Source organism: Thalassophryne amazonica, chromosome 16 (assembly GCF_902500255.1).
Source record: "Thalassophryne amazonica chromosome 16, fThaAma1.1, whole genome shotgun sequence".
NCBI lineage: Eukaryota > Metazoa > Chordata > Actinopteri > Batrachoidiformes > Batrachoididae > Thalassophryne > Thalassophryne amazonica.
In genome coordinates this window covers 2,703,855-2,727,352 of record NC_047118.1, presented here as the reverse complement: position 1 = coordinate 2,727,352, position 23,498 = coordinate 2,703,855, and the positions used below count along the sequence as shown (strand labels likewise).

The following is a 23,498-nucleotide window of genomic DNA, read 5'->3' as shown; positions in this document are numbered from 1 at the left end:
AGTGTATCAGTTTTTTGTGTCAACAACATTGACGGAGTGAGAACTGCAGGAGCTTCCGGGTCGGAAGATACTGGAACCGATGGTCTGGAGTTCATGATGGCGGTGACCTCTACCATCAGAGTGGTAAGTATCTCATGTGTCAGATGAGATCTGTTAGTCTTGAGAAGAAGGGCATCCAGAATGCGTCGTGCAATGCCAATCATCCTCTCCCACACTCCACCCATGTGGGAAGAGTGGGGAGGGTTGAAAATCCAGGAGCATTTGTTGTCCTGAAGGTATGCCCCTAGCTCAGTATCCTCTGAGTTGAGGTTGAGCTCTTTACAGGCTCCAATAAAATTTGTACCTTGATCTGATCGGAGCGTTTTTATAGGTCCTCTAATGGCCATAAAACGTCTGAGGCCATTAATAAAGCTTGCAGTGGTCAATGTCTCAATAACCTCAATGTGGACCGCTCTGGTGCTCAAGCAAGTGAATATGGCTGCCCACCGTTTGCTTTCCGCGTAGCCTCCTCTTGTTCTCCGAGAGGTCACCATCCATGGGCCAAAGATGTCTACCCCAACATGTAAGAAAGGTGGTTCCAACGACAATCTGTCTGTTGGCAAGTCTGCCATCCTTTGTTCTTCCAGCTTCCCTCTCAATTTTTTACAAATGACACACTTATGTATCACACTACAAACAAGTTTCTTTCCCCCAATTAGCCATAGTCCAGCTGATCTTATAGCGCCCTCTGTAAAGTGACGCCCCTGATGTGCAACTTGTTCGTGATAATGTTTCACTAACAGTATAGCAATGTGGGACTTGGGAATGATGAGTGGGTGCTTATCGTCGAAAGACATGTCTGTCGAGGTTATGCGACCACCAACTCTTAACAATCCATCGTTATCTAGAAATGGGGCCAACTTCAAAAGAGGGCTGTGTCTTGGGATCTGTTGTTGTTTGGAAAGACACTGGACTTCCTTAGTGAAAACGTCTTGCTGTATAGCCCTGATAATCACAATCATTGCCTGGGCTCTTTCATTTCCTCTAGTGCTATCACTGTTGGGATGCTTTGCACTTCTGGCTTTCAAGACTAGTGTGGAGAGTGATCGCATTAATGACTTCCACGTGGAGAATCTCTCAAACCTATGGGATCCAAGCAGGCCTTTGGTCACCTTAGTACTGATGACTGTTACCTCAGGACGGATTTCTTGATCCATGTCCGGATGTACTAGCTCAAAGTTGTCAGTCTGTGTAGTGTGCTCTTGCTGAGGTTTTGACAGGAATGATGGCCCAGAAAACCAGTTGGTGCTTTTGAGCGCTGCTGCAGCTACTGGTCGTGTTCCATAGTCTGCAGGATTTTCTTCAGTGTTGATATAATGCCACTGGCATGGATGTCTTCCTGATCTGTGTGATTCGGTTAGACACATAGACGTAAAATCTGCGCGAGGTGTTATTAATGTAGCCCAACACGATTTTGCTGTCTGTGTAGAATTTCACAGAGTGTATGTTGATGTCTGTTTCACCTTTAATGAAGTCTGCCAACTCAACTGCCAAGACGGCGGCACAAAGTTCAAGGCGAGGAACTGTGGGAGCAGGACGTGGAGCTAGCTTGGACTCTGCCATGACAAATCCTACATGGCATTCCCCGTTGTGGAGATGGTTTTCAAATAGGCTACAGCAGCTATAGCAATGGTGGATACATCTGAAAATACACAAAGTTCCCTGTACTGTGTCTGTGTGGCCAGTGAAACAGCAACATAAGGTCTTGGGATATCAAGTTGTTCCAGTTCTTTCATGGCATCTCTCCAGAGTTTCCATTGTTCCCGTTTTATTGTTGAGAGTGGAGTGTCCCAGTCATACTGTTCGACCGAAAGCTCCCTCATTATGTTCCTTCCTCCCACAGTGACTGGTGCCACAAATCCTAAAGGGTCAAAAAGACTGTTCACCGTAGAGAGAATACCTCTCTTGGTCAGAGGTTTCTCCTGTTGGGAGACACGAAAAGTAAAGCAGTCTGTCTCAAGGTTCCAGCTGAGGCCTAGATTCCTTTGAAGGGACAGTGATTCCCCTCCCAAATTCAAGTCCTTCACATCCTTAGCTCTGTCTTCTGTAGGGAATGCTTGTATGACAATGTTGCTGTTCGATGCTATTTTGTGCAATCTGATGTTTGACTCGGCTAGAATTTTTTTGGACATTTGCAGAGTTTTGATGGCCTCTGTTTCATTGGGAAATGATGCAAGTCCATCAGCCACATAAAAATTGCGCATGACAAACTCTCTTGCATTAGCATTGGACTCAGCTGCCTCCAAAGCAGCTCATCGTAGGCAGTAAATGGCAACTGCTGGCGATGGACTGTTGCCAAATACATGCACTGTCATGCGAAACTCTCTCACTGGTTTCTGCAAGTCATTGTCTTCATACCACAAGAACCTTAAAAAATCTCTATGTTCCTCACAGACTGTGAAACAATAAAACATCTGTTGCACATCTGTTGTAACTGCGATTGGTTCTTTGCGAAAACGGATCAGAACCCCAATAAGGGTATTGTTCAGATCAGGACCACTCAAGAGTATGTCGTTAAGAGAAACTCCTTCATGTTTGGCACTGGAGTCAAACACTACTCTTATCTGCTCTGGTTTGCGAGGGTGGTAAACACTAAACAATGGTAGATACTAACACTCTTGGTCGCCTTTTAGTGGTGGGGCTGGCTCTGCCTGTTTGGCATTAAACATATTTTGCATGAAGTTGATGAAATCTTTTCTCATCTGTGGTTTCTTGTCTAGAGTGCGACGTAGGGACGACAAACGTTTTGCGGCTTGAGTTCTGTTGTTTGGGAGTTGGTTCCGTGGTGACTGAAAAGGTAAGGGGGCAACCCAAGTGTTTGTCTCACCTTTATAGACTTGTCGCTCAAGTGTTTCTAGGAAAATCTCATCTTCAACTGACAGAGCGGGTTGATCATCATACTGTGTTCTCTGAAACACTTGACTGCCAAGATCTTCAGTTTTTCTCACTACATGGTTCGTGGCGTTTTGAAGACTCAGGTTTGGAGTGTGGCAACTGAGTCTCTCTTTGACCTGAATGTTGCTTTTGCATGGACCCAAGAGTGAAGCTTGTCCATTTTGTAGGATGTTGGTCTTATAGACACTAATGTTGGCCGATTTGCGTGCTGCTCCAAGACACACCTCTCCGACTACAACCCACCCAAGGTCAAGATGTTGAGCATATGGTTCATTCTGCAGTCCATTGTACTGTTCTCTGACCCTGTGTACACAGAGAATGTCTCTGCCGAGAAGGAGGAGAATCTCGGCATCTGGATCGATTTCTGGAATTTTGCCTACTAGAGTCTTAAGGTGGGGATAATGATGAGCGACTTCGGGTGATGGAATTTCTGTTCGATCGTCAGGAATCATATCGCACTCGATGAGAGGAGGAAGGGAGAGTCGAGTTGTACTATCTAGAGACTCGACCATGAAGTTGTTTGCACGTCTTCCTGCCACCTCCGTAATGCCCGAACATGTCTTCAAGGTATATGGTTCTACATGTCCATCGGTATTGAAAAGGTCAAAAAAGTTTGTTTTTACTAGTGAACGGTTACTTTGTTCATCAAGAACAGCATACATCTTTACTGCTCTTTCTGGCTGATTGGCAGGATACACTTTGACCATACAAATCTTGGAGCACGATCTGGAACTGGCTGAGTTTCCACATATTTCAGTACACTTTGATGTTACAGCAGTTGGAGCTGCCTCCTCTTGCCCCCCACCATGATCTTCAGTGGGAGCAGAGCTTTCTGGCTTTAACGGAAAAGGTTGTGGATGTAGTGCTGTGGTGTGAGTTTCGCTTCCACACTCACTGCACTGTATTCTCTTAGTACAGTCTTTGGCCATGTGATGAGTGGAAGAACAGCATCTAAAACAGATGTCTTTGTCTTTCAAGAGAGCTTTTCTTTCTACCAAGGACTTGCTCCTGAACAGGCGACACTTTCTCAAGTGGATGTGGCTTACCATGTAGTGGACACCGTTTATCAGGGTCCACGATGCTCCTGTCTGTGGGAGCATTTTTACCAGCTCCGGGTGTTTGTGACACCTCTGTTTTTCTGACAGAGATTGACGGCTGGTATTTCTGCTTTTGCACTGTTTGTTTTTCAGTTCTAGGGTTAAAGGTGGTGACACAGGCAAAGCTAGGGTCGTTGCGAATCTTAGCTTCCTCACTAATGAAGCTAACAAAAAATGAAAATGGAGGATAGGACACACCACTGTCTCTCTTAAACCTTGAAGCAACTGTAACCCACTTCTCTTGAAGGTTGAATGGAAGTTTAATCAAAATAGGATTAACACCACGTGCTGTATCAAAATGGGAAAGGCCAGGGAGATAGCCATTCTGCTTTGCTGCTTGCAGTTCCAAAAGAAGATCTCCCAGCTGTCTCAGACGCTGGTTTTCTCTGCTTGCTATCCTTGGGAAGTACTCAACTTTTTTTTAACAATGCATGTTTTATGATCTCAGGTGCACCAAAACACTCTTCTAGTCTCTGCCACACCGTTTGGAGCCCTGCTCTAGGGTTGTTAATGTAGGCCACTCTGATTCTCCTTGCTTGTGCGGCTGATGTTGGTCCAAGCCATTTTGCAAGCAAATCTAGTTCTTCTTGTGGTGACAGATTCAGATCCGAAACTGCACTCTGGAAAGACGCTTTCCAAGCCCAATAATTCTCAGGTTGGTCATCAAAATGTAATGACCCAGAACTGACCATCTCTCTCCGCATCAGGTAGTTTGCTAGGCCTGAGGTGTCTGTAGGGCGAACGTCTGGAGGCTTGGATGTTGATACATTGGGCTGAGAATAATAAAGTGGACTATTATAGTTGACTGGATTCCCTCCATACTGATCATTATTCCAGATGGTAGGCTCTCTCTTTGGGTTGACAGCATGGCAATGCTGTGGTGTGACCATCCCAGTTCCATGTGCTGGGGTAGCAGATAGAAATGGCAAGGGTTTATAGTCCTCACTGTTTACACTGTGTTGGTGACCACTTGGTTCTTTGAGTATTGCATCACCGGTGTCCATTGCTGGCTGTGAAACTGATGAAGATGTGGGGTCGGGCAGACCTACACATAGAGTTTGCAGATCATTGTTTGACTCTGTGAGTTGCTGCACATAGTCTTGAGTTCATTGGGCTGGATCCATAGTTGGCATTCGGACCAGTTGGGGCTGTTGTGGGGTTCCACTTTCCTGTGTGGATTCGTCCCAAGCTTGAGCCTCAGCTAGTGCTGCCGCAGCTTCTTTCTCTGACTTGAGTACGTGTAGGTCGGCATCTAGGTCAGCTTTCTTTTTAAGCTGTTCAGCTTGTTGTTTCAAGATGTCTGCTTCCTTTTGTGCAAAGGAGAGTTTTACTCTAGCAACGTCGGCTTTCGCTCGTGCCCTGGCGACAGCAATGGATGATGAAGTACGCTGGCTGGAACGTAAGGAACGAGATATTCTTGATCTAGTTTCCAGTGCGTCTTCATTGTCTTTCTCTGTAGGAGTTGCCATGTTTGAGTCTTCTCTGTTGCTCAACACTTGCAACTGTAGATTAGACTGTCTGTTTTCCAGCAGAGTGTGATGAGAAGGATGTCTTTTTACTGTTCTGCCCTCCCTGAATGTAAGTGTTTAGTTTGGCAGACAGGTAAACAGTTCTCCAAATGAGAGACAAAGTCTTCCAGGTTCAGCCTGTTTAATTCTTGCCTCACAGTTGAAGGTACTGTAAAACTAAAATACACAAAAATAAATGTATTAAAATAAAATATTTTTAGTTGCACAGGTGTGTTCAGTCATGTATACAGATATAACACAGTGCTTAAAATGCTCCTAAATGTGGCTAGCATTATTGCTGCAAGCACTTAAATATTAATAGCACATCTTCTTAGCTTGATGCTAACACATAGTGGGAAATGCCATAGACGGGTTAACAGAAATTAGAATTGTGACCAAAATAATTTTATCTTTATAAAATGACCTTTAACTAAACATATTTGGCATAAAACAACACATGTAGTCATACTCACAGACATATATTTCCAAAACTCTGTGGAAACAAGGTAAAGCTGCTGTGTTACTTTAGTCTGCTGCTTCAGCTCTCAAGTCTAACCAACTACGGAAGCCCAATGGTGGCAAACTTCAAACTCAAATTCAGAACAACTTTAACAATAGTGCCACCTCTTGGCAAAGACGTGCATGTCAGCCATAAGAAAGGCTGCACAAAAACATATGAATCAAATCCATATATTTTTTTGCATAAAATAAAAAGGTCCGTTACTTTTCTAACAGACCTAGTGTATGTATGTATGTATGTATGTATATATATATATATATATATATATATATATATGTGTGTGTGTGTAATTTTTTTTTTTAGTTTTATGTTTCTTGAGTTTTAAGATACAAATTACAATTTATACACAGTCACTCATCTTCACCTGCTCATCCAAGATCAGGTCATGGTGGGCTGGAGCCTATCCCAGCAGTCACAGGGTGTGAAGTGCGGTACACCCTGGACAGGATGTCAGTCTGTCACACATACACACAACACATTCAATTCAATTCAATTTATTTCATTTATATAGCGCCAAATCACAACAAAGCTGCTTCAAGGCGCTTCACACAAGTAAGGTCTAACCTTACCAACCCCCAGAGTAAGCACACAGGTGACAGTGGTAAGGAAAACCTTCCTCTGATGATTTGAGGAAGGAACCTCAAGCAGACCAGACTCAAAGGGGTGATCCTCTGCTTGGGCCATGATACAGACACAACTGACAGTACAAATACACACGAAAATGCAGCTTCTCTCCCCCTGCCATCCCCTCATTACCCCATCCCCGTAGAGACGGTGCCTGCTCCCAGACTACCAATAACCAGCAAAAATCTATTTAAGCATAAAAATTCAAAAAGAAAAAATAATATAGCACCTTCAACTGCACCACAGACTAAAACAGTTAAATGTGGTCTATTAAACATTAGGTCTCTCTCTTCTAAGTCCCTGTTGGTAAATGATATAATAATTGATCAACATATTGATTTATTCTGCCTAACAGAAACCTGGTTACAGCAGGATGAATATGTTAGTTTAAATGAGTCAACACCCCCGAGTCACACTAACTGTCAGAATGCTCGTAGCACGGGCCGAGGCGGAGGATTAGCAGCAATCTTCCATTCCAGCTTATTAATTAATCAAAAACCCAGACAGAGCTTTAATTCATTTGAAAGCTTGACTCTTAGTCTTGTCCATCCAAATTGGAAGTCCCAAAAACCAGTTTTATTTGTTATTATCTATCGTCCACCTGGTCGTTACTGTGAGTTTCTCTGTGAATTTTCAGACCTTTTGTCTGACTTAGTGCTTAGCTCAGATAAGATAATTATAGTGGGCGATTTTAACATCCACACAGATGCTGAGAATGACAGCCTCAACACTGCATTTAATCTATTATTAGACTCTATTGGCTTTGCTCAAAAAGTAAATGAGTCCACCCACCACTTTAATCATATCTTAGATCTTGTTCTGACTTATGGTATGGAAATAGAAGACTTAACAGTATTCCCTGAAAACTCCCTTCTGTCTGATCATTTTTTAATAACATTTACATTTACTCTGATGGACTACCCAGCAGTGGGGAATAAGTTTCATTACACTAGAAGACTTTCAGAAAGCACTGTAACTAGGTTTAAGGATATGATTCCTTCTTTATGTTCTCTAATGCCATATAACAACACAGTGCAGAGTAGCTACCTAAACTCTGTAAGGGAGATAGAGTATCTCGTCAATAGTTTTACATCCTCATTGAAGACAGCTTTGGATGCTGTAGCTCCTCTGAAAAAGAGAGCTTTAAATCAGAAGTGTCTGACTCCATGGTATAACTCTCAAACTCGTAGCTTAAAGCAGATAACCCGTAAGTTGGAGAGGAAATGGCGTCTCACTAATTTAGAAGATCTTCACTTAGCCTGGAAAAAGAGTCTGTTGCTCTATAAAAAAGCCCTCCGTAAAGCTAGGACATCTTTCTACTCATCACTAATTGAAGAAAATAAGAACAACCCCAGGTTTCTTTTCAGCACTGTAGCCAGGCTGACAAAGAGTCAGAGCTCTATTGAGCTGAGTATTCCATTAACTTTAACTAGTAATGAGTTCATGACTTTCTTTGCTAACAAAATTTTAACTATTAGAGAAAAAATTACTCATAACCATCCCAAAGACGTATCGTTATCTTTGGCTGCTTTCAGTGATGCCGGTATTTGGTTAGACTCTTTCTCTCCGATTGTTCTGTCTGAGTTATTTTCATTAGTTACTTCATCCAAACCATCAACATGTTTATTAGACCCCATTCCTACCAGGCTGCTCAAGGAAGCCCTACCATTATTTAATGCTTCGATCTTAAATATGATCAATCTATCTTTGTTAGTTGGCTATGTACCACAGGCTTTTAAGGTGGCAGTAATTAAACCATTACTTAAAAAGCCATCACTTGACCCAGCTATCTTAGCTAATTATAGGCCAATCTCCAACCTTCCTTTTCTCTCAAAAATTCTTGAAAGGGTAGTTGTAAAACAGCTAACTGATCATCTGCAGAGGAATGGTCTATTTGAAGAGTTTCAGTCAGGTTTTAGAATTCATCATAGTACAGAAACAGCATTAGTGAAGGTTACAAATGATCTTCTTATGGCCTCGGACAGTGGACTCATCTCTGTGCTTGTTCTGTTAGACCTCAGTGCTGCTTTTGATACTGTTGACCATAAAATTTTATTACAGAGATTAGAGCATGCCATAGGTATTAAAGGCACTGCGCTGCGGTGGTTTGAATCATATTTGTCTAATAGATTACAATTTGTTCATGTAAATGGGGAATCTTCTTCACAGACTAAAGTTAATTATGGAGTTCCACAAGGTTCTGTGCTAGGACCAATTTTATTCACTTTATATATGCTTCCCTTAGGCAGTATTATTAGACGGTATTGCTTAAATTTTCATTGTTACGCAGATGATACCCAGCTTTATCTATCCATGAAGCCAGACGACACACACCAATTAGCTAAACTGCAGGATTGTCTTACAGACATAAAGACATGGATGACCTCTAATTTCCTGCTTTTAAACTCAGATAAAACTGAAGTTATTGTACTTGGCCCCACAAATCTTAGAAACATGGTGTCTAACCAGATCCTTACTGTGGATGGCATTACCCTGACCTCTAGTAATACTGTGAGAAATCTTGGAGTCATTTTTGATCAGGAATTGTCATTCAAAGCGCATATTAAACAAATATGTAGGACTGCTTTTTTGCATTTACGCAATATCTCTAAAATCAGAAAGGTCTTGTCTCAGAGTGATGCTGAAAAACTAATTCATGCATTTATTTCCTCTAGGCTGGACTATTGTAATTCATTATTATCAGGTTGTCCTAAAAGTTCCCTAAAAAGCCTTCAGTTAATTCAAAATGCTGCAGCTAGAGTGCTGACGGGGACTAGAAGGAGAGAGCATATCTCACCCATATTGGCCTCTCTTCATTGGCTTCCTGTTAATTCTAGAATAGAATTTAAAATTCTTCTTCTTACTTATAAGGTTTTGAATAATCAGGTCCCATCTTATCTTAGGGACCTCGTAGTACCATATCACCCCAATAGAGCGCTTCGCTCTCAGACTGCAGGCTTACTTGTAGTTCCTAGGGTTTGTAAGAGTAGAATGGGAGGCAGAGCCTTCAGCTTTCAGGCTCCTCTCCTGTGGAACCAGCTCCCAATTCAGATCAGGGAGACAGACACCCTCTCTACTTTTAAGATTAGGCTTAAAACTTTCCTTTTTGCTAAAGCTTATAGTTAGGGCTGGATCAGGTGACCCTGAACCATCCCTTAGTTATGCTGCTATAGACGTAGACTGCTGGGGGGTTCCCATGATGCACTGTTTCTTTCTCTTTTTGCTCTGTATGCACCACTCTGCATTTAATCATTAGTGATCGATCTCTGCTCCCCTCCACAGCATGTCTTTTTCCTGGTTCTCTCCCTCAGCCCCAACCAGTCCCAGCAGAAGACTGCCCCTCCCTGAGCCTGGTTCTGCTGGAGGTTTCTTCCTGTTAAAAGGGAGTTTTTCCTTCCCACTGTAGCCAAGTGCTTGCTCACAGGGGGTCGTTTTGACCGTTGGGGTTTTACATCATTATTGTATGGCCTTGCCTTACAATATAAAGCGCCTTGGGGCAACTGTTTGTTGTGATTTGGCGCTATATAAAAAAAAAATTGAAATTGAATTGAATTGAAAATATGAATATACACATTCACACCCACATGCACACCTACGGACAATTTAAAGTTTCCAGTCCATCTAACCTGCATGTCTTTGCTGGGGAGAACATACAACTTCCACACAGAAAGGCCACAGGTGGGAATCCATCCCATGACTTTCTTACTGGAAGGCAACAGTGCTAACCACTAAGCCACCGTACTGCCCAAGTGCAACTTGTATGGCCTTGCCTTACAATATAAAGCACCTTGGGGCAACTGTTTGTTGTGATTTGGCGCTATATAAAGAAATTGATTGATTGAACTTACAGTTGTAAAAAAATTAAACCACTTCATCAATATTTCCTAGAATCGAGCTCAAGATTTGATTTGGAGCCTCAGTGAGTTACTCAAATGCACCGAGAGGAATTTACATTGGGGTCAAATATCAAAGTGAGGGTTTCCACGAAATGTAAGGAAGAAAATGTTCAACTGGGTCACATATTAATGTGGTATCACCGAGGAGTTTGAAGCCAAAGGCTGCCCTCTACTGTCAGTGGGTGGTGGAGATGAGATCTGGAGATGTGCTCATCTGATCGAATCCAATCCAGATCAGATTCGATCAGATCGGCACATCTCCAGATTGTATTTTTTTATAGATTGCATTGGTTGATCAAACCCAAGTCATCAAATAAGTGCATGTGCGTTGCTATGATTCCATTTATAGGCTCAGAGCTCATGGACCGAACAGTCATGACAGCTGCTTTCTGACAGAGGATCATGGTCTCAGGTTTGGGGGTGCTGATCCTCGTCCCAGTCGCTTCACACTCGGCCCCAAACCAGTATTCTGCCAAAATTCTATTTCCCCAAATCCCAGTGCGGTCATGTGGTTAGTTTTTATTTCCAAATGCAGGATAAGAACAGAAAACCTTCAGTGAATACCTCCGATTTCACCTGTCAAAAGAGTCGAGCCAACACATACCCAACTGAACGTCATGGTACAAATTACCGGCGCGGGGCCACTTGGTGCACGTCTGCCTTCTACAACCTCAACATGCAGCAGCGTGTCTGCTTGACAAGAAGATTTTGTCCTTTCACACGTTTCTACTAACCGCACTCTGACATCGTGATCATCTTTGATTGTTACACTAAAAAATCCCGACTGTGCCTCACTTGTTTGGTCTGTTCCTGGTAAAAGCGCTAACCGTTGGTGCTGCTTCTCCTGCAGGCCGAGTGCTGTGAGGATCACGTCCACTGTTGCCCTGAGGGTACAAACTGTGACACACTCACTTCCAGCTGCATGAACGCAACTGTGTCCATGGCCTGGGCGCAGCGATCCCCCGCTCAGCAGCAGCAGGGACTCTCAAAAGTGAGACCAGCAGAGTGAACCCTTTCTTCCATGGTGGACCCAGGTTGTCATTTATCTTTCTAATTACCTGTTCTTTGATCTCGTCGCACACCTGCAGCCCTTCCGGATGATCAACAGTCGCGACGGGTCGGCAGACGACCACATGTGTCCTGATGGGTCACGATGTCCACCTGAGTTTTCTTGTCTCAAGGCACTGTCAAAGTTTATCTGCTGTCCATTTGCTCAGGTAGTCCACCTCAGTCAGCAGCAATCTGTTCACCAATGCAGCCCAAAATTTAATGGCTTCCATTCTTGGTTTGATCCAAACGATTCAACGAGCGTCTTACAAATCAGTTAACATTTTAAATAAGCAACCTGACATCACAACAGCAAACATTTACTTTAAAATTTCCAAGCTGCAGCCATTTATTTGTATCTGCCCCCAAATCTGATTTATAGTTATTCCAGCACATATTCATCATTTTAATCACATTTTGCTCAGAGGTTCAACAAACATAGTTGATATTGCAATTTAAAAAAAAATGTTTTAAAAAATACCTGCTCCTGTCCTTTAACAGGATCCACCGTAAAATGTAATGATATTAATTCTCGGTCAGATACATTTTTAGCAAATTATGTGTAAAGTTTTTAATGTGATGTATATCATAATTTTATTTTATTTTTTTATTTTATTTTGGGATTCCACAGATTTATCCACCATTTAATATTTATATTTCAGACCAGAGTCAACATTAAGACTTGATTAAGATACTGAAATTTCAAATTTAACAAACAATATTATTTTAAAATTTCATGCCTAGACACCTTTATCCAATTCCCAAAATGTACTTACCATATTTAGATTTTTTTTTTTTTTTTTATTAATTTGGGAGGCTGTATGACTTATTAACTTATTAATGACTTAAATTATATGCAAAAATAAATAAATAAATCACAAATTCATTATTAGTAATAATAATAGTTAAAATGACTATTTATAAACGGCTTTTCCAAGAATCAAAGCACTAAACAAAATAAACTCTACTAATAAAAGAATAAAAGCCAATAATTAAAAAAAGCACTTCAACAACGCACAAAAATCCAAAAGAGCCAGAACATACATATAGCAGAGAAAATAAATGAATTTCCACAAATTTCATAAAAATGTGTTCTTTAATAGATGCTGTAGTGTTAAAAAAAAATTAGCTGAAAGTGTCCTGGCTTGGCCTTAGACTCTGATCCAGGACCGATCCAGGCTTTTTACAGAGTTTCATCAATGTAAACATGATGCAATATCAAATTTATTCATCTTATCACGAGGCAGTTTGGAGCCTTTTCCAAAGTATGTTAGTCAAAGCTGGTTGAACACGTTGAACAGGTCATCAGTGCTTCCTTCAGTTAAACTTACACAGTCCTTTTTGTTTTTTTGTAGAACTGCTTTTTAAAGTAGCCTGACATCAACAGGTTATGTCAAGTTCTGGATGTCAGATTGACTGGTTTAGTTGTGTAGATTCTGTGCAACAGTTGTAATTTGTGGGTGACTTTTTATTTTTATTTTTTTTACCACCGTTAGGGAGTTGCCTGTTCTGACGGGAAACACTGCTGTCTCAAAGGCCACCGTTGCAGCGAGAACAGCCGCTCATGCATCAAAAAAGGTTCAACGCCTCATACCATTTCCACAGGTTTTCCACTTTTAGGTTCACTTTCTTTTCAGATCTGATTTTCTTCAATCTGCTCTTTTCCCGACACTGTTGCAGAGTCTGCGAGTACAGTGCTCTGCAAAGATGGCGTGTCAGAGTGTCCCATAGATACCACGTGCTGTCAAAACCCAGAGGGCAGCTGGGGATGTTGTCCCATGCCCAGGGTACAAAATACTGGGTGTCTTTTTGTTGTTGTTGTTGTTGTTTTATGTAAAAAGTAACACCTTTGAAATGTGGATATTGCTTTGGAAAGAAATTCATTTATTCTATAATGTACTGTATAGCCTCAAGATATACACATTGTTTTAATTTTATAGAGACATATATCAGTTTTGTGACATGAAATTGTTGCCATTTAGCCCACAGGTCAGGCAGGTTTTCAGTGGTACTCAAGAGGAATAAACAACACGTACAATCCAGCCTCAGTGTACAATGACCTACCCAAATGTATGGTGGCCATTAAAGGGTGTAGCTGTAGCCAGGTGGGGTCAAATTGAATAGTGCTCAAATCATATTGAAACTAATACCACATTATTTGTCTAACAAATAAAAAGGGTAAAGTTTGGAGTATCTGTGACTGAATGTTCTGGAGTTATGGGGTAAAAACAGCAAAAATGGTGCAAAGGTCAGTTTCAGTTTGTACAGGGCTCAAACACATTGCTCCAATTTTGGTAAAAAAGTGATGAAATTATTGGGTGAGTTAATACAATTTAAAAAAGGAATAGTTTGCACCATCTGTTATAAATAGTTATTAAGTTATGGAGTAACATAGGTCATAGAATCCAATGGACTTCAATTTATTTCAATTTTTAAATTTATTTTAATTTCTGTAGTGCCAAATCACAACAAAGTTGCCTCAAGGTGCTTCACACAAGTAAGGTCTAACCTTACCAACCCCCAAAGCAAACACATGTAACAGCGGTACAGAAAAACTCCCTCTGATGATTTGAGGAAGAAACCTCAAGCAGACCAGACTCAAAGGGGTGACCCTCTGCTTGGGCCATGCTACCGACACAATTTACAAAACAATTCACAAAACAAATATACAGGAAATGTTGCCGGTGCACAGGACAGGAGGGTTACAGAAACAGATACCACACCCATCTCTGGATGGAGCCGCACCTCAGAGAGAAAAAAACAGAATCAGGCATCAGAAAGACAAGAAATACAGTATAATTTGTCAGCATTAAACAACAAGAAAAACAGGAAATACTAAGGTGATCACCGGCCACTAACCCTAAGATTCATTAAAAGACCCAGAATCTAGATAAAGTTCAGCTGCAGCTGTGCCGTTTCCTAATAGAATGAAGTTAAAAGAGTAAAAAGCATAGTAACATACTATGCCAGTATGCTAGTCATACGAAAGGGAAAATAAGTGCGTTTTAAGTCTGGACTTGAAAGTCTCTACAGAATCTGACTTTTATTGACGCAGGGAGATCATTCCACAGAACAGGGGCACGATAAGAGAAAGATCTGTGACCCGCAGACTTTTTATTCACCCTAGGCAGACCTGGCTTGGCCTTAGACTCTGTTCCAGGAATTTCCGGTACGTAGGGTTTCATTAGGTCAGCTAAGTAGGGAGGTGCCATTCCGTGAACAATTTTATAAGTTAGTAGCAGAGCCTTAAAATCTGATCTCACTGGGACAGGAAGCCAGTGAAGGGATGCCAAAATGTGTGTAATGTGGTCAAACTTTCTGCTTCATGTCAAAAGTCTGACGTTGACCTTGTTTAACCTTTACTTTGGACATCAAGCACTCACCACTATCAAAAGTATTCTATCTATTAATCCTATTAGCTCAAATAATAATTTGTATCAATTTTTAACCAAAGGGGGAGCAACTTTATCTTTTGACTCCTGTACAAACTGAAATTGGCCTTTGTCACCGTTTTTGCTGTTTTTACCTCATAACTCCAGAACATTCAGTCATAGATAGCCCAAACTATACCTTTTTATGATCTTAATGATCAGCCAAATAATGTGATGTATTTTTCAATATGAATGGAGCATTTTTATATTTTCCCTCCTGTGTAATTCTTCATTTACCCCTACCTGGGATGGCCACCATACATTTGTGTAGGTCATGGTGCACTGAGACTGGACTGTAAGTGTGGTTTATTCCCCTGAAATGGTACTGAAAACCTGCTTGGCCTACAGACGACCACTAGGATATTAATGAGTGTCAGGTTAAATTTGTACACCCTTTAAGGTGATTTATCCTGAATGATACGTGTGTGTGTGTGTGTGTGTGTGTGTGTGTGTGTGTGTGTGTGTGTGTGTGTGTGTGTGTGTGTGTGTGTGTGTGTGTGTGTGTGTGTGATTGTTGTTTTTGCAGGCCGTGTGCTGCGCAGATAAAATGCACTGCTGCCGTGAAGGTACCATATGTGATCTGGAACACTTAAAATGCATTTCTTCATCTACCAAAGAAGAGACACCAATGTGGGCCAAGCTGGCTGCCAGGAGGAGAGCAGAGTGGGAGAACCAGAAAAGTCAGTGTTGGTGTTTTAACACCAAAGCCAACATCATGTTGTTCCTTGTTCTGTTTAATCATTGTATGAAAATATGTGTGTGCATGTGTACGTGCACGTGTGTTCCTGTTTTCAGATCTTTTACGGGCAGCAGCTGAAGACAGTGACTCAGAAAAAGTCCCTGAACGCACCACAGCCAAACCGCTTCCTTATTTGAGCAAGAAGGAGTTTGTGTCACCTGTCGCTACAGCAGCTGCAGGTGGGATGATGTGAAGAGGATCAGCACACTAACAAAGAGAATGTCCACTGAAATGGCCATCACAGACCGCACGCCATGAATAACACGTGACATGTGATCTCACAGTCTGATCTCTCAGTCAGGTTTAAAGTGGTTTCGATTTGGTTTAAAGTACACGTTTGCTGCATTAGGCCGTAAGAAAATTTGAATTTTGACTGTTCAAACACGTGAAACTAGAAGGGCACTCTTTGGGGCACTGACCCAGTCCTCAGAAGCATTTTATTGCTGCAGCACTGCCCTCTGGTGGTTGCATTTTGCATCAAGCGCTTCCATGCATGCAGATGATGTCGGTAACATGTAACCTGCATCGCTTCGTCCCACTCTGGGCTCGAACACATTAACCGGTTGGGAGGCAGGTGCTGTAACCACGAGGCTAAGGTTTATGATCTTCTTCTGCACAGCGCCACCTGCTGGCCTCCGTTACAAACAGTTAGTGATATTATGAACCAGATGATCTAAGATGATCCCACTTGCACATCACCTGGCGTTAACGATGTTCTTGGCCATGAGGTTGATGCCCTGCCATCTCTGGATGTCATGTGTAGAGACTGAGCTGTTCAATCTGTTAGGATTAGGATTATCATCTACAGAGGGAGATAGTTTGATTTCTTTTTCCATTTTTGTAGTTCATGATGTCCCCTGCAATGAGACAGTGGGCTGTCCAGACGATCAAACATGCTGTAAAAACAACAAGCACGGCTGGACATGCTGCCCTTTACCAGAGGTACTGTTTATTTTATTCATAAAGATTTATATTTAAAGTATAAAATGTATAAATAACTGCATGCTTCCATTATTTCCACCTTTTCCAGGCTGTCTGTTGTGCTGATTTTAGACACTGTTGCCCAAATGGTATGTGTAGCTTCCAGTCGAAATCAGTTAGCCCGGACTGATGGTTTAGGGGTTTTATTGATTTTTTTGCCGTTCTCAAACCAACGTAAGAGCTTGTAGCCACTTTCGACTGAAACTAAACTTTCTCTCCCCGTTTGAGCTCCATCACGTTTCTCCTTGCGTTTGCTCACCCTCCTCGTTTTTTACCTTGTGTTAAGTTCCGACACTGTCCTTTTCGATACACTTCCGGGTTGAAAGGAAGTACAAAAATAAAAGCACAATAAAGCATCTAATGGAAATAAACTTTACCCTTGGGTCATCACAGTATGAAATGTACCCACACTGGTGACATGTGTATCAGCGACTTCTTCTCTGTGCCGTCGGTGGAGGGGATCCCCACAATCCCCGAGGGGAGGGCAGAGGTGGGGTTGATTTGGTGTGACCCCACCATCTCCTGTCAGGTTAACCAGACCTGCTGCAAGACGTCCACAGGACACTGGGCTTGCTGCCCGTATCCGAAGGTGAAGCTGTTCTAGCAACTCTGATGCTGATATTAATTTAATTGTAGCTGTTTGGTTCCATTTGACCAGAACCTTCTTGTGAGGGTGGTGTCGATGCAAAGCACATGTTCAGACTGAGACACAGCTGCAGAAATCCAACAGCAATCGGGATTCAAATCACCTCAGTGTGCAGCTTAAATCAGATCTGGGGGGAAAAAACACATTTTATGTGGGTCAAAATTTCAATCCAGATATACACTCACCGGCCACTTTATTAGGTACACCTTGCTAGTACCGGGTTGGGCCCCCTTTTGCCTTCACAACTGCCTTAATTCTTTGTGGCATAGATTCAACAAGGTGTTTGAAACATTCCTCAGAGATGTTGGTTCATACTGACATGATGGCATCACACAGTCGCCCAGTCAACCAGTCTGTCCATTCTGACCTCTGACATCAACAAGGCATTTTTGTCCACACAACTGCCACTCATTGGATCTTCTCTTTTTTGGACCATTCTCTGTGAACCCTGGAGATGGTTGTGCGTGATAATGAGCAGTTTCTGAAATACTTAGACCAGCCTGTCTGGCACCAAAACCACACCACGTTCAAAGTCACTTAAATCCTCTTTTTTCCCCCCATTCTGATGCTCAGTTTGAACTTCACCAAGTCCTCTTCACCACATCTAGATGACTAAATGGCTAATTAGCAATTTGCATTAGCAAACAACTGAACAGGTGTTCCTAATAAAATGGCCAGTGAGTGTAATCTGGACACAATAAACTGTCAGTGACTTCACCTTGATGACTGCCATGTTTTGACCACCATGACTGCCAGAAAGAATCATGGAACATTTTGGGGCACTGGGGGTGGAGAATCTGGTGGTCTGATTCAGTGATGTTCTTCAGTGTGTGAAACCTGCCTATGACTCTCTGTTGCCTTTTGTTTGTATGTAGATGAAATTTGAAATTTACTTTAAAATGCAGATTTGCTCATTATGTTCATTTAATTCATTCATGCATTCATTCATTCATTTCTTATGTTACCAAATCATTAATACATAATTATGCCAATCAAAGCCAACTAAAGTAACAATGAACCCCCCCCCCCCCTTTCTGGATTCACAAGTACTCATTATACCATCATTGTATGCTCCCAGAAGCCAGAACTGACCTTTAAATTATGCACAGAATTGACATCATATAACCAACTCTAAAAATAAATAAATAAATAAATAAATTGAAAAGCTAAACAATAGATTGCATTATGAATAATACTGTACTTTATTATCTCTCCCTTTTTACTTTCAGGGTAAATATAGACCTGGTATTTGATTTTTATGTATTTTCATTAATTTGGTTCTAACTGTTGTGCAATGGGGTGGATTTGAGCAGAAATCATGGAGGAGCAATCTTGAAGGAAGAAAATATTAAGAGTGTTGGAAGTCTAGCATTGAGTGTGGAATAAATTGAAGAAGGAATGATAAATGTCATCAACGCATATGCCCCATGAGTGGGTTGTGAGATGGAGGAGAAAGATGTTTTATGGAGTGAGTTAGTTGAGGTGGTAGAGAGTGTACTCAAAGAAGAAAGAATGGCAACTGGCGCAGACTATGGTTGAAGGAAAGAGTGCTAAGGAGGAGGTGACAGGTAGGTGTGGTATCAATGAGAGGAATGCAGAAGGGCAAACAGTTGTTGGACTTGGCAAAAGAGAGCAGGAATGGCTGTGGCAAATAGTTATTTTAAGAAGAACAGAAGCATAGAATTACGAGCAAGAGTGAAAGAATGTGCAGGCAGGATACGTCCTATGTAGAAGATACAACCTGAAAGAGATAGGAGACCATAATAGAGTTGTGGAAAGCATAGCTAGATGATGTTTGGTGGTGGATGTAGGATGACTTAAGAGGTGAGGTTGAGAAAAGGAGTGAGAGCTGAACCAAAGATGAGATGGTGAAAGATGGAGGTGGAAGACTGTCATATGAAATTCAGGGAGAGAGTGAGACTAACCTAATACCTTATTAGACGGTATTGCTTAAATTTTCATTGTTACGCAGATGATACCCAGCTTTATCTATCCATGAAGCCAGAGGACACACACCAATTAGCTAAACTGCAGGATTGTCTTACAGACATAAAGACATGGATGACCTCTAATTTCCTGCTTTTAAACTCAGATAAAACTGAAGTTATTGTACTTGGCCCCACAAATCTTAGAAACATGGTGTCTAACCAGATCCTTACTCTGGATGGCATTACCCTGACCTCTAGTAATACTGTGAGAAATCTTGGAGTCATTTTTGATCAGGATATGTCATTCAAAGCGCATATTAAACAAATATGTAGGACTGCTTTTTTGCATTTACGCAATATCTCTAAAATCAGAAAGGTCTTGTCTCAGAGTGATGCTGAAAAACTAATTCATGCATTTATTTCCTCTAGGCTGGACTATTGTAATTCATTATTATCAGGTTGTCCTAAAAGTTCCCTAAAAAGCCTTCAGTTAATTCAAAATGCTGCAGCTAGAGTACTGACGGGGACTAGAAGGAGAGAGCATATCTCACCCATATTGGCCTCTCTTCATTGGCTTCCTGTTAATTCTAGAATAGAATTTAAAATTCTTCTTCTTACTTATAAGGTTTTGAATAATCAGGTCCCATCTTATCTTAGGGACCTCGTAGTACCATATCACCCCAATAGAGCGCTTCGCTCTCAGACTGCAGGCTTACTTGTAGTTCCTAGGGTTTGTAAGAGTAGAATGGGAGGCAGAGCCTTCAGCTTTCAGGCTCCTCTCCTGTGGAACCAGCTCCCAATTCAGATCAGGGAGACAGACACCCTCTCTACTTTTAAGATTAGGCTTAAAACTTTCCTTTTTGCTAAAGGTTATAGTTAGGGCTGGATCAGGTGACCCTAAACCATCCCTTAGTTATGCTGCTATAGACGTAGACTGCTGGGGGGTTCCCATGATGCACTGTTTCTTTCTCTTTTTGCTCTGTATGCACCACTCTGCATTTAATCATTAGTGATCGATCTCTGCTCCCCTCCACAGCATGTCTTTTTCCTGGTTCTCTCCCTCAGCCCCAACCAGTCCCAGCAGAAGACTGCCCCTCCCTGAGCCTGGTTCTGCTGGAGGTTTCTTCCTGTTAAAAGGGAGTTTTTCCTTCCCACTGTAGCCAAGTGCTTGCTCACAGGGGGTCGTTTTGACCGTTGGGGTTTTACATAATTATTGTATGGCCTTGCCTTACAATATAAAGCGCCTTGGGGCAACTGTTTGTTGTGATTTGGCGCTATATAAAAAAAAATTGATTGATTGATTGACCTTGGATTGAGGTGAAGAGATGTTGGATGACTGGATAACTGCAGCAGATGTGGTGAAGGACACACCTAGGAATGTATTGAACAGAAAACATAGACGGGAAGGTGGTTGAATGAGGAAGTACTGGAAAGTATGAGGAAGTTGGTGGAAAAGGAGACAAGGTGATGTGGGCTAAGGTGAAGAGAAATTAGGCTACAGTGAAGGAAAATGTTTGATGAACTGCACATGAAGTTGAACACTAAGGAATGAGAAAAGGACTTGTACTGAGATGGAAAGGATGCATCTGGAAATGTGCTAAAAGGGAGGGGAGTGTGTGTGTGGTGGGAAGGTGGAGGGAGTATTTTGAGGTACCTCGGGACTGATAGTGAGTCTGAGAGCACACAGGAAAAATTGAAGGCAAACCTTGAGCAATGGTGAAAACTACACAACAAAACACAAACAGAGAAAAAGAGAAAGAAGAGCAAGCAGAAAAAAATACACATAAACAAACATTATAAAAAATAGAGCACACATGAACATGGTTAAAAGAACGAAAACTTGAAGAACTAGAACCTTCTGATGGATGGCAAACAGAGAGTATTTTAGAGTTGTGCACTTTTGCTGTTGTTTTTCTGGGCCCTTCACACCAGACACCATCGAGACACCTCGGCCAAAATTTCATCAAGTTGGCGAGCTGTGACTAGCCACAACCCAACACACAGGACCGGTTTCTCCTCCAGCCTACAGATGCACATATCTAACCCGCTACAAGCGAACATGCAGGTTTTGCAACGTGTCCACATATTGGTCGAAGTCGACAGTGTTGCTGTGTTTTAAAAATTCTGTGCATCTGTGAATGTTACGGGGCGCCCCCTATAGGCCTTATCATGCAGTCTGATTGTGGCTGGATTTTTGCCATTCAAACTCCTCACCCACTTCCTTCCTGTAGTGAGATTCACACAGGCGTCGTCATAGAAATGTTCATTCCTTGAGGAATGGTGCACAACCCTCTGACTTGAGGCATTCAAGAACACCACGTTCTCGAAGGCGATCGTGTGCATACCTGAAACTGAGATTTGTGATAAAGCGTATCTGCAAGAGTGAAAGTAAAAGTTTATCAGATGGTCAAACCCAATGCGTTCTTACACTCAGCATGTCAGAATTTAATGCAAAAACCTTTTTGTGTCAATATGTCACAAGTTGTGTATCTCTAACCTTAACCCTAACCACAACCACTAACCCTAATTTTGACCTTAATTCCAATCCTAATCCTAACCCTAACCCCATAATCCTGATTCTAACCTTAACCCCATAATCCTAACCCAAACATTAACCTTAAATTTAACCATAATGCCCCAACCCTAACCTTAACTCTAACCCCAATGCTAAACCTAATTTTAACCCCAATCCTAATCCTAACCCTATGCTTAACCCCCTAAACCCACCAAACCTTAACCCCTTAATCCCAATTGTAACCCTAACCGTAACCCTGTAATCCTAACCCTAAACTTAATTTTAACCCACTAATCCTAACCTTAATCCCTAATCCTAACCTGAACCTTAATTCCCTAATCCTAATATTAACCTTCATTTTAATCCCCTAATCCTAATCCTATAATCCTAACCTAACCTTAACTGTAACCTAAAAATGTTCTCTGCTGTCTTGAGGGATGACAGAGTTTTTGTATGTTATCAGAGAGAAATGACATTATTGTATGTTATCTTGCGACCCCTCAAATCACTAAATGACACAAGAGGGTGCGCAAGTCATCACATTTTGATGATAAGGGGAACTGACCAAATGTAAATATTTGGTAAATTGGAGGTTGTTGTACCAAGCAGCTGCGACAGACTGGCGTCCTGTCCTGGGTGTACCCCGCCTCACGCCCTATGACTGCTGGGACAGGCTCCAGCCCCCCGCGACCCTTAATTGGACTAAGCGGTAGAACATTGATGGATGGATGGATGTACCAAGCAGCAATCTGCAGTGATGAAAAATGAAGACAACGTGGAAGTGCTGAAACCTGCAGTTCCTTGAACGATTGCTTGAGTTTATCTTTAATTGCTACTCTGTTGTAGTTACAGTGGAAATCAACTGCTACAAAATAAATAAAAAATGGCTGAAGTCGGTATAGTGATGGTGAATTTTAATCCATCTCATTATTTTCCACTGTTTTAATAATATTGGTATGGATAATTAGGGGTGTGTTCAGTTTGAGTGACAGCTACCATTAATAAGTGATATGTCATGATAAACATCAACCTCCCATCCCTTCTGTGAACCCTCACCCAGTGACCCTTATTGTTTTGTCCAAAAGGGGGTCTGCTGTGAGGACCATGTCCACTGCTGCCCTGCTGGAATGATCTGCAACCTGACCGCCCAAACCTGTGACAAACCCACAGGTTCCACAGCCTTGAAGAAGAAGATTCCAGCATTGACCTTGGGGGGGCGTACTGCGGTGGAGGCTGCAGCTGAAGGTCTGCTGGCAGTGATGAAGCAGGACAGAAACAGAGACCATGAAGAGGAGGTGCAAGCAGAGGAGGAGAAGAAGAAGGAGGATGATGGCCAGATTCAGTGTGACTCCTACACCACCTGTCCTCCCGACACCACCTGCTGCTTCATGGCCTCTGTGCAAAAGTGGGGCTGCTGCATACTGCCAAACGTGAGCGCATGCTGCACCTGAAGGCTACACAATCCTATCAGATAGAAATTTAACTCGCGCTCCCCCAGTCAAAGGATTATCACTTTTATGTTCATGCAGTAATAAGCACTAGCTAACAGTGAATTAGGAGTTTATTATTTATTTATTAATGCGTTCATGTTAGTTTATGCAGTAATAAGCACTAACAGTGAATTAAGAGTTT

General features: G+C 41.9%; 1 protein-coding gene across 1 annotated transcript in view; it reads left to right on the top strand.

The window, feature by feature from the left end:
* grna (granulin a) overlaps nt 1-23,498 on the top strand; it is a 34,490-nt gene that overhangs the window by 1,790 nt on the left and 9,202 nt on the right. Inside the window, exons 2-9 of the mRNA XM_034190909.1 lie at nt 11,430-11,570; nt 11,668-11,796; nt 13,123-13,204; nt 13,307-13,413; nt 15,584-15,737; nt 15,853-15,975; nt 16,641-16,738; nt 22,952-23,296. Of these exons, the coding sequence (XP_034046800.1) occupies nt 11,430-11,570; nt 11,668-11,796; nt 13,123-13,204; nt 13,307-13,413; nt 15,584-15,737; nt 15,853-15,975; nt 16,641-16,738; nt 22,952-23,296 (1,179 nt within the window). The remainder of the gene's footprint in view (nt 1-11,429; nt 11,571-11,667; nt 11,797-13,122; nt 13,205-13,306; nt 13,414-15,583; nt 15,738-15,852; nt 15,976-16,640; nt 16,739-22,951; nt 23,297-23,498) is intronic.